The 12,750-nt window shown below is 31.1% G+C and overlaps 1 protein-coding gene across 13 annotated transcripts in view; it reads left to right on the top strand.

The window, feature by feature from the left end:
• The window catches only part of Unc-115a (actin binding LIM protein Uncoordinated 115a), a 262,629-nt gene extending 250,970 nt beyond the window's left edge, over window positions 1-11,659 (top strand). For 7 of the 13 annotated variants that reach the window (XM_089646761.1, XM_089646759.1, XM_089646753.1 and 4 more), the window contains exons 19-21: window positions 2,485-2,525; window positions 5,667-5,891; window positions 6,673-11,659. In XM_089646761.1, the coding sequence (XP_089502887.1) occupies window positions 2,485-2,525; window positions 5,667-5,891; window positions 6,673-6,786 (380 nt within the window). In that variant the 3' untranslated portion in view covers window positions 6,787-11,659. Of the gene's footprint in view, window positions 1-2,484; window positions 2,526-5,666; window positions 5,892-6,672 lie in introns of those variants that run through there. The other 6 variants (XM_089646765.1, XM_089646763.1, XM_089646764.1 and 3 more) reach the window with 2 other exon arrangements.
• Window positions 11,660-12,750: the final 1,091 nt, after the last annotated feature.

The following is a 12,750-nucleotide window of genomic DNA, read 5'->3' as shown; positions in this document are numbered from 1 at the left end:
TTACTTTCTTATTAATTCAAAATAATTATTAATATACATTAAAGTATTGAAGGCATGTTGCCTGTTGATAAAACTAAAACGAATGATTCTTTTAATTGGTTAACGGTTCACAAATAAAATGTTTGTAGAACATTGGTATAATTTTCTTTGTAATTATCTATTCTGTTCCTCTTTTGTATATTGAAGCTCCGTTCAGATTGGGAGTATTTTAGTAAACTGCAATTACAGCCATGCTGATTTTCACAAAGAGTGTAAGGAGTTGGAGTCCAGCGATTTTTACGGAGCAATTTCTTTGTTTTCATATTAACACATTTCATGCGGGTGAAAACAAGGGTTCCATTCGGGAAAAATAAATTTTGTTAAACAGCTATATCTTTTAAAATAGTACATATATTTTAATAAAAAAAAATTACATAGTAGATATTAATGCCTAATTTTGAAGTTAAAGTCAGTGGTGGGCCATTTAGTGATGCTATTTTGGTTCACATTTTTAAATATATATATTCATATAGTTGGGACCCTTACAAAGAGATTGATATAAAATGTTTATTTGAAATTATTGGACAGCAATACCTTCTCCGCCATTCAAGTAGGACCGGCGTAAAAGGTAGAACTACCCTTTCCGCCCAAAGTGTGTTAAAATGAAATAAATAAAAATTACAAAATTAAAATGCAGAATTAAACTCTTTTTACTCCTGGTCTGAACGAGGCTTAATGTTTTATCAATTTTAAACAATAATACAGCTTCTTTATGACTTTAGTGTAAAATTAGTCAAAATAGTGAAATTTGAAAAATATATTATACAAATTTTTTTTTTTTAACTAAAGAAATATATTTTTACATGTCTCAATGAGTTAACATAGTTTGCAAGATATTTATTGTGTATCTCTTTTTTATTACTCATTGTATTTTTAAATGATTCAAATTATTTAGTTTGATAATATTATTTTTATTCTTTGTCTCTATTTTAGTAAACAATTTAATTTATTTTCTAGATATAGGTATTTTATTTTTAATTTATTTATTCAATAATAACTTGCTTTGCTTACTCACAAATTCTTCCATAAACTAAATTATAGCAGAAATAAATTAATTCCCACACCGTAACACAATATTTATACATAAAATGTACTGTAAATATAAATATAAATTCTCTATTGCTTTTTCCTTGTAAGTACAGAATAAATAGTTATTATCAATATAATGTTTTGGTTTGTTATGTTTTTGAGGTTAGGACAACAATTCTAGAATGATATTATTACAGCATTCAATGATTGACATGAAACTTAAATCTTGACCTCCGATGAGAAGTGAAAAAAAACACTTTACTTAAAAAAAAATACAAAGTGACTTGTGCTTGATGCGAAATATTGAAGTTTGTTATGGTAAAGACTTACAACGCTAAGTTAATGTAAACATAATATCGTTTCCTAGCTCTATTGCCGAGATATATGGACTTTGAACAATGTCAAATCTGAGGGTATATCTAACTAAAGCAAAATTCTGTTGGAATCCTTTACTGACTCTTCCGTAGACCGTAGAGGGAAGACTCGGTAAAAGATGATTAATTTCCCTTTTAACCATCTATGTTTTACTGAGTTTTTGCTCAGTACCAATAGAATCTGAAATATTTTTCAGTCTTTTCAATATGTCTAATTTCAGTGGTGGCTCAGTTTGAGTGAAAGAGACTGTCGAGAGATTCTGCTAATACCTCAATACCCCAAGAATTGACTCTCCATATATCTTCTTATGAACTTTTGTTTGTACATATCTATACATCATGTTTTATATTAAATACTTAACGTGCAAGGCCCTTCTTCGATACTCGACGATTCAAGTATCATTTTTTTAACTGGTCGGCGACATCAGTCTCCTGCGACCAGTCGGGCGAGGTGGTCACCATTCGGATCTCCAAGACTTTAAACATGGCGTCACTTGCATTAGATATTTTATAACAATGAAAAATGACAGCTACAGCAACTGTTTGGTTGGTATTGAGGTTATGAGAGCATTCTAGTTTTGAGGTTTAGAGAATTCAACAATGATTGGTGGCAACGTGGGTCTCGTAATTTCCTTAGCGACATGTACAAACTGTGCGCGACAATTTGTTTGCGACGTGAGTACATAACGTGAGTATACAACATGAGTATTGGATACTTGCATATCCGTATATATATATTCACGGGGGTGAAAGAAGGCCTAAAGTAACAAGTCACTTTTGTACATCAAAACGTTTTAAGTGATTCTGTGATGTTAGCTGTTAAGTTTGATAATCTTTACAAAAATGTTTTCACCGCCATCTTGATATTAATTCCACATTGAGTTGTAAGATATCTGTGACAAAAAAATAATCTTTAATTTGGTAAACGTAAGCTTTTTTTTAAATTGAAGAAACTACATATGAAAAAAATATTTATATTCACATGTGTAAATAAGTATTATTTATTTATGACCTGCTTCTGCTTTCCTTAATGCGGCTGCAGTATCTGGCGGATCTATCACAGATGTGGACCGAAGTGCCATGGTAAGAGCAAATTCCATTTATTTGTGTGTAAATATCACCCGTGTTACGTAATAAGAATTGCATGCATTTACCCATTACATAACTAACTGCTGTACACATTTTACATTTTATCAGGTATATTGATAAAAGACACATCTGTTACATATTTGTTAAAAGTGATACTTTTGTTGTAAGCGACATATTTTCTACATGTGACGCATCTGTTGTCAAGCAAAAAATGTGTTTACAAGAGACACATTTATTGCAAGTGACATAATGTTTTCATATGTCGTAGTTCATACATTGCGGACACATTTGTTACATATTTTTTTGTTATTTGTCACATTTATTACAATAATTGTAACAGTTCTTACAATCATTGTAATTGAAACATTTATTCCAATCATAAAAACATTTATTTCGATATATGTAACATTCATTGCCATAATAAATTGTAGCATTTATTACAATAATTGTTAAGTTTATTACTATGTATGTAACATTTATTGCTATAATTATATCATTTATTACAATAATTGTTACATTTATTACAATAATTGTTACATTTATTACAATAATTGTTACATTTATTACAATAATTGTTACATTTATTACAATAATTGTTACATTTATTACAATAATTGTTACATTTATTCGATAATTGTTACATTTATTACAATAATTGTTACATTTATTACAATAATTGTATTTGTTACAATAATGGTTATATTTATTACAATAATTGTTACATTTATTACAATAATTGTTACATTTATTTCAATAATTGTTACATTTATTACAACAATGGTTACATTTATTACATTTATTACCATTATCGTTACATTAATTACAATAATCGTTACATTTATTACAATAAATGTTACATTTATTACAATAAATGTTTCATTTATTACAATAAATGTTACATTTATTGCAATAATTCTTACAGCTATCATATTTGCCAACATCACACATAAACATTGGGTAGAGAGGTATCATTGGTTATTTAAAAATGCACTTTATTTGGTGTCAGGGGTCAAAGTAGTCTCTAATTTTGGATGGTATCTCCATTAGTGTGTACATTTTCAATATGTTGTCCCGCCCCAAACACAAATCCACCAGATGTATTGTACTATTCATGTTATAAACGTACCATTTGTGTATTGTTCCATATACTCGCAAATCAATGCACATCATTTTTATAATCATCTGGAACATAATAATTTATCCTACCATTGCTTCCACATGTTTTGTTAATCATGCAAGCGTATCAACTATGTACATATTACATAATAGAATTTATGATTCCAGAGATAAAGATTCTCTCAGTTGTACTGTTTGCTACAATTAGTAAATGTTATTTTGTATTAAAGATAATAAAATAAAGTCGTTATCCGCAACTGTCTGTTTGTGCGTTTAGTTCTTCTAAATTATGCAAATACAATCAATGTTTATTCTAGAATTCACAACACAACCTCAAAACTTTACTTCAAATCATTCACAACCCCAAGCAACGCCGCATACACGTCAGCTAGTTAAAGATAAGAAAGAATGAAAGACTTACTTAAGGATTAAAGATGAATAACATTAAGAAAGTGCCCCTGGGGTGATTTCACTACCAAACGGTGGTACTTAAAATTGTCCAAAAATAATAATAAAGATGAAAGGAAGATGATGCACATATAGAGGATGGACAAAGAAAATAATGTAAAAAAATACACTATGCCGAAGTACATGTAATAAGAATGGCTGCAGTGGGCTTTTTTTTTTTTTTTTATAGTGAATACCTCACAAGAGTCCCAACTGCTCCCGTCTGGAGCCAGTGAGACTATGGCATCCCCAATTGGGGGATGTTGTGAGGCTGAAGGTAAGTGGGGAAGGGAAAGAGGAAGGTGGGGAAGTACCTGGCTATTCAGATCTAGTCACTAAACACGGCTAAAGCCATTTGGAGCAACGTTTCAATTCTGAATGGTGGTCTTACACCAGGGCGATACTGGTAGTATCTTCCATTCTGGAACGTGCCGCAAATATACTATATATTATTTTAATTAATTAATTGTGAAATAACACAAATTAATCAAATAAAATTTATTTGCGCACGCCGGGTTCGAACCCGCTACCTTCGGAATGGCAGTCCAATGCGTTACCACTGGACTATGCCGGCCGTCAAATGCCGGGCTAATCCTTCTGGAGGATTAGTTCATCCTTTTTTATTTTGTTTGGAAACATTTGTCATACAGATATAACTGTTTTTAATACATTTTCATGGGTGGGGATTTCGCTAGATTTAAGATATATTTGTTTATGACGGAAACTTCCCAAACTCCTCGACCATTTTGAGACTCCCAGGGCTAACCGAATGATTTATTTTGGAATATTTGTAATATGGGTTAGCCTCAGCTACGCGGCTGTCGCATATTTGATCCATTAAGTTTTACTAAAACACAAACATTATGTCAGAACGTGCTGCATGGTGATATATTTTTTTTTTTTTTTTTTTTTTATATTTACTCCACACAGGAGGCCCAGAAGAAAATAATTTCCCTCGGGGCCTATGTCATCTTTGGGGATGCTGTGTGGAGGGTCTTTTTTTGGAGAGGAAGGAGTGAACATGGGTCTTGAAGAGTCCCATGTTGTAGGAGGGAGGAAACACAGAGGCCGGCAGTTCGTTCCACAGCCGAGCTGTTGAACTTAAGAACGAATCGTAGAAGCGACCCGTTCTCATGTGACAAGTGTCAACTGTGTACAAATGTTGGGCGCGCGTTTGGCGTGTATCCCGACTACGCACCGGTGCCGAAGGGATCAATGACGCTAGTTCCTCAGAGCATCTTCCATTGTAATACCGATAGATTGCGCTGAATTGAAAAGTTTAAGTGGCATTACTAGGCGCTTGCATACTTTGGGTTTGCTTGTAGGCCTTTAGTTGACTTTTAAATGATTGTATGAATGTGGATATAGCTATATTTTATGGATATATTTTATGGAATGTGTGGGATTGCACTCACCTCCCCACATTCTGGAATAAACAATTATTATTATTATTATAGCAAATTCTTTCTCAACGTGAGCTACGAAATTGCGTTACAGGAACTCATTGCTTCAATTTTTTACCGGTTTTATTGCATGTTAAATTCATAAGCTAATCGTTTTATACGCATCTAGACCGCTGCTGACATCCCCATATCGTCCACCTTTGTGGGCATCCTGAGGGCGGGGCCGCCGTTGGCTGCTCATCGCCCGGGGGGCGGCGGGGGAGGCGTACGGCGTTCCCTGCCAAACATGGCACACTCCCATCTGGTGCACGAGCCTGCCAAGATCTACCCCTACCACCTGCTGCTGATCACCAACTACCGCCTGCCGCACGACGTGGACAGGCTCAATCTGGAGGTGAGTCTCTTCCAACGGTATTGTATTGCAAGGTGCTCAGCTCACCAGCACGAGCTAGCTATTCTACCTCTACCATTTGCGACTGAAGAGGCTCTAGCATGGAATGCTTTAAATTTTATATTTCTGTTGCTGTTTCCATGGATGATGCCCAGAAAATCAAATATCATTGATCTTTCTATCATTGTTGCATATCGGAAAGACTTTGAGAACAATCATAAACTGAACTATCTGCTTCATGTCTTGAAGACTTGTGTGAATACTTCATACAATTGTTATAAGCTTTTAATTTACGACCACAGATGGGAGAGTTATGTAGAAGAATACAATGTTTTAATTTATGTCAAGAGATGTCACTTATCCGAGGGGCTGCTTACCGACGTTTAATCATACATAATATTGCATTTTATAATTTTCTTCCCTTTCTGAACAACACACTAAAAGAAGTGAAGTGAGATCTCCTCAAACTTGTTAGCAGCTCCCTACGATCGTCATGCTAATTGAATGGAATAAAGGATTTGCAACATCTAAATTATACAAAGGCATATAATTTTAAAGACCATCCATAAAGCATCCCAGCACACGTTATAGATCAAGGAAGGAACACACACAGATCTCTTGTATAGAGTTTCTTTTTAAAAAATTACTTTTAGGTTTGGTTGTAGTCTAACTCCACAACATTCCCTGAATTGGGGATACTATAGTCCCACTGGCCTTGTAAATAAACTCATGTATCCTATTTTATACGATATCATCATTTTTAAATGTCCTTTTTCATCTTTAGCGCCATCTTTCGGACGTGGAATTCGAGGCGATCCTCCAATGTGGCCGTGTGGAATTCTACCGCTTGCCGCAGTGGAGGCGTAACGAAATAAAGAGACGTGCATACCTCTTCTAATCTGTCCTGGCCTGTTCACAACATCACACCACAACGTTCTTACAAACACCAGACGTACATACCCAAAAATACTTTTAAGAAACATAATCCTTTAATATATTATTATTATTCATTTTATGTCTTAACTTGTAATTTTAGCCTAAGTTATAATCTTTACGTTTGTTCTTTCATAATACCAATGACTATGACTACAAAATACTTGTAGAATATTTTAAATTCTTTGACTGGGATCATACATACCACTTTTTAATTGGATTCCGTATTGAGAAAACTATTTTCGTAAATTTTTTTTTTCTTTATTTATACTTTTTTTTTCTTGAAATTTATCCTTTAGGAATATAATTTATTATTATTGTGTTATCTTATTTATTTGTTAATAATTAAAGTAATATTCCTTTCGTACTATGTGTGTAATAATAAAATTATTCTATGTGCATACAGAAATTATCACATGGTACTTTTGAATTTTTGAAAGTTTTAATCTATTTGTGTTACTCTGCATAAATTGTACCGTGACTGTCTAATTATTTTCCTGTTACTTTCAAGTGTAATGTTTCTTTTATATCGTGCTATTTATTGTCAAACATATTGTCACAACTAATCACAAACTACTAATTTCTGAAACAGAATATCTTCATCATCGGTATGTTAACGTACTATTAGAACCTTCATCTATTGGATATAAATTAGATATAATTTTATTTTTAAACTTGACGGTAAACTAAAAGTTTCTCGATTTTAAAAACTATTAAAAACACAAAGAAAAAAAATGAGGAAACTAAATTGTCACATTTTTTTCATAATCTACGATTTACACAAATTGTGCAAAACCGAATTAAATTTAAGAAATAATAATATTTCATATGAATTTTAGACTTGGTGTAGAAAATTTTTACCTCAAACGTTTTTAGAAAATATATTCTATTCTATAGAACCAAATTCCTTTATAATCGAGATCTTTCCTAAAATAGTTTAGCGCGAGTATTGAGAGAGAATATCTTTAAAATTCTGATAGTGAAATGTTTTCACAAAATATCACAAAAATGTTTAAAAATACTATCACCAATTAATCTTCATTTCTAAAACATGCCAATAGATGTAAGAACATTCAATTTATTCTCCTTTTGCAAATTATGTTTTTCGATGAGAGATTCCTACCTTATAGAGAGTATAAAAATATTATATACTAGTAAAGAGCATAAAGCAATACGGCTTTGTATGATACCGCTGCGTGCTTTTGAAATGTTTAATTATTGTCGCAGATACATATAGACTTACTTCTAAGATATATGCCTGTATAATTTGCCCTGATTTAATAATTAATATTATTTTAATTCTGTAAGAGGTAAACACCTGAGAAAGATTGTAATATTGTTATTATTTGTGCCCATGTTTGTTTGTATGATAATTCTGTCTCAAATTATTTGGTGCATAATAACCCAGGCATGTATGAAAGATAATGATAAAATAGATATCAATCATTTGTTATCCAAGTATAAGAATTAAAACAAAATATGTATCTGTACTTTTTAGAAGAATATCACGAGAAGTGCCTTCCTGTTGGCGTGTTTCGTGATCCAAATATAAGCCCAATTTGCGTCTATTACGATTACAATGTACAATGTACAATTTCAAAGCAAGAGTAAGAGAGGCACTTGTAGTTTTCTTCTTTATTCAATGTTTTTCCATGCCTGCCTGGATTCTGAATTCTACCTTCAATGTGAATAAGTGACATCTATTGTTGTTGGATAAAATCTATTTTTAAAATGATTTGGTTCGATTCCTTGATTTATACTGCTTTCATTGTAGTCACTGTATTTTGTTTTTATTTTGTTTCCGTTTAATTTGTGTCACATTTTTCATTACGTAGTTTGTACAATATATTTTATTTCAAGATCACAAATAATATAAACTCAGTTTAAAGCAAAATTACTACATATAACATAACTTGTTACAATAATGTTTTTATATAGTTGTTATTAATAAGTTTAATCTGTTTATTTTTTTTAATAATAATTGCAAGAGCACACACTGCCTACAAACATAATATGTATTTTCTACAAGTTTCATAATCTGTCCATTTTCAAATAATGCTTCCCTTATTGCTTATTATTATTATTTGATTTTTGTTCAATTCACTAAGGTGCACCATTTTCATTAACTCATTGAAGATGCTCCCAGAAATAGGTTCTATGAATGATTAAGAGTGTTTTAATAAATAATTATAATTTGTGCTAAATGTTTTTGTAAATTGGGAAGTAGATTTAAAATGATATTCTAATATTTTGCTTTGCCTAGTCCTTAAAAGAATAGATATTTTGGTGTAATTTTAATATTGTAAGCTTAATTGAGCTTCTAGGTACTCGGGGAGGGGAAGAAACCCACAAATAAGCTTCAGTGAACCAGCTTGAATGCTTTATATAAAATTATATTCTATTTTCACTATTGAGAAGCAATTGGTTTAAAAAATATATCTTTAATTTTACATCCTGCGTGATAATTTATTCAAAATATTGTAACAATGTTACACTTAACCTTATCTACACGGCTGTCACGTACTATGTGATCCATCGGTGGCTATTCCCATACCCGGATGTCGCTTATGTGATGTGTCGCAGAATGTTTCAAAACGTGCAGATGGGATAGATTGCTTTGAAAAGGTCAGCATTGTAAAGGTAAATTTATGATTGTTGCATACAACATATTTCATTGAATTCATCAAACCATTTCTGCAAAAGTCATATTTGGCCACTTTCCAGGAGAGACAAAACCATTAGACGGGCTTTGCATTTTAAATTGAATGATAAATATTAATTTGCTTATGTTTCAAAATATGTAGGTATATACAAAGGGGAATTATTTCTATAATCGTTCTTTCATCACATATAATGTAATTATATCACCGCATTATAACAAAAATGACATAAATCTAGTAAAAACGATTTGACTGATGCAACTCAATAATTCTATAAAAAAAGCAAAAAAAACATTACTTTTCCTGTCCAACAGAAATCAGATAGTTTTACGTCGTAACTTGACAACATCACTTATATCGTCATACACAATAGAGTTGCTTTCATAATAGAGTGACGAAACCTTTTGGTCTAACCTGGGTAACAGGTTATATACTAAACGACTCTGTAGTGTTAGTTTGTTTTACTCCGATTACAGTTGTAAACTGGCCAAGCCACTGAAAAGAGATTTTAAACAATCAATCAACTCATATAGGGTTATTGGCACTTTTTAGTATGAGTTACGCATTGATGGATTCACAGTGAGAGCATTGTATGTATGCCGCCTTACCATACTTTGTTACGCAGCATCTATTCTCTACTTGATTAGTGTTTGAAAACATTTTTTATTTCATTCAATTTATGTTTTTATTTCGGGGATGTAAAATTAAAAATATTTCAGCATTCTGTGCTTTGGAAGAATAATTAATATATTTTCCTAGGTATTTATGTTAGTTAGTAGTTTATTATTTAATGATATTAAGGTGGAGTTATGCAAATGCCTTTCAGGTGAGATCGCTTATCGGTGTGAAGATATAATTAATAAGAATTAAGTAAAGACTACTTTCCTATGATTAAAAAAAAGATTTATTACATACAAGTATGTATTTATCTACTCCAAATTTTATTTAAACCTTCAATTATTATAACTTAACAAATTTTTGTTCACTATTCCGTTTGTTACTACTTAATAAATAAAAATTGATGCTATCAATCTGATCTTCCTAGCTGTGGCAAATGTGATCCATAAAGTTTCACTGAAACATTGTGTCAGAACGTGCCACATGATGCGATAGACGCGTTAAGAAAGGCCAGCATTGAGATTGAGAAGGTTAAAAAAAATTTTTTTTGCACACCTTTTTTCAAATTTTATTATTTCTTTAAAATTTTGTATTTAAAGCAATAATAGGGTTATCTTTTATAACATTACCCTTATAAACAATTTTATTTTTAAATCTGCACCGAAACCTGTTTATTTATGACACAATCATAAGATGATTATAATTTTAATTTTTGTTATCAAATAGGAAATCTTTCTACTTACTTATGTATGTAATTATATTACATACTATAAAAGCTTACCATCAATGTGCGCACCAAATCGATTCTTGCAATAGTTGTATATTTTTCTTTCCATATTATCTTACAATATTTAACAGAAGAATAAAAGTATTGTTGTTTTTACAGTTTTCTTACTTAAGGGTAAACGGACATATACATGTTATAATCTATGCGTGCGTAGATGGCGCTAATTTAATTATTTTAGGAAAAAAACACTTTTCACAATCTTAATTGTTTGTTTGCGCACATACGCAATACAAATAAATAATAAACAGTTTTGTGCATATATAAATTCAATTCTTTCAAGAACGACATACAAATACAATATTGTATTTTTTGTACTTGATTTTTTACATGGATTAAATTATTTATTCATATAACATATGTACATGCGGAAACAAACAATTTATCTTCATATTTTAAAGCATAACTTCCAAAAAGTGTTTTTTTTTCTAAAATAATTAAATTAGCACCATCTTTGAATGCGTATATTATAATGTACGCTCCATTTAACATTAATTTAAATAAACGCATTTTTTAAGAATTTTTGTATCTTTCCTTTGGCATTTTTCTACACTACAAAATGTGTTCATTGAGAAAATTGTCAGTCATAAATAAATGACATGATAATATTTATACAAAAAATTGAATTCATTAATATAACAACACTTCATTGAATTTGACCAAATTTTCGGTAATTTGTACCAATTTTAAATTAGTCTTTTTATCTCTCGCTAAATGCTGTTATAATAATTCGACTCCCTTATTATTTACCTATTATTTTCTTTTAGATAATTATCACAACACTTGCAAATTTAGATTGATATATTTAAAAAAATAAACCATTTGCTTATGAAGTTTCTTTTTATTTATATCCCTCTCCTAAATATCCTTAATAAATATAAAGTCTTTGTCGTTTATATTCATAGTTATATAATTAGAGGCACTACTGCATACTATGTAATATCTCGTTGAAACATGTTCCACGATCAGCAAGCGAGAACTGGTGCGCAGGAACTGGAGTTGGGAGCGTTGGAGGTCATTTGGAGGTAAAAAGCAGAACCAATTTTTCACTCTGTCTATCAACATAATGTCTCTCAACATAATCAATGTTTACATTAAGATTTTACTGTGATGTTGGGATAGTGGAATAATGTCTAGTCTCGGATGACAGGTGATAATGAAGATAGACGGACAACCAAGGATTCTCTAAGGCGATGCCATACGTAGTAATGCAAAATCATGTGTTTTTGGTTTGAAAATTTGGTCTCCTAGAAATTTTTCAGATGCTTTAATTAAATACTGCGAGTAGAATACATCTTGGCCTTTGAAATAATCGAATATTTTTTAGATAAGTCTTTTTATAAGTCCAGAAAAAAATAATGTAGAGGCCTATGAAAACTGCTTTAAAGTTCAAAATCTCCTACTTACGAACCCATTTTCGGTTATGATTTTATTGTATAATGTGGAAAATTAAGTTATTTATAAAATGATCGAAAAAAAATTAAATATTTATGCCTGAACATCCACAAAATAAAATAAAAGGCACTTTTTGGCCATGTTTTTTTCTTGCATAAATCAAAACATGCCGATGGTGTTAAGCGGGAATTTAAACCTTATCGTCATCTACGTAAGGGTTATTATTGATAGCGGCTCAAATTAAAATATTACACGACGTAATGCATCGCCTTAAATACCTACTGCTTGTCTTGCTACCATGCCAGACTTCAGTTGCACATTAATTACAATAAATAATATAATCTAACGTACTTTCATACTTCATAGCCGTGATCATAGAATAAAGAACTCAAGAAATGAGATGTAGGAGTGTTTCGTGATCCAAAAATCAGGACTTAAAAATTTGAATTAATTTTTGTTTTTAATTTATCAT

This window comes from Hesperophylax consimilis, chromosome 25 (assembly GCF_061612785.1).
Source record: "Hesperophylax consimilis isolate HC1 chromosome 25, BYU_Hcon_1.0, whole genome shotgun sequence".
Classification (NCBI taxonomy): domain Eukaryota; kingdom Metazoa; phylum Arthropoda; class Insecta; order Trichoptera; family Limnephilidae; genus Hesperophylax; species Hesperophylax consimilis.
The sequence above is the reverse complement of the archived record's forward strand: the minus strand, read 5'-3'. Positions and strand labels throughout refer to the sequence as shown.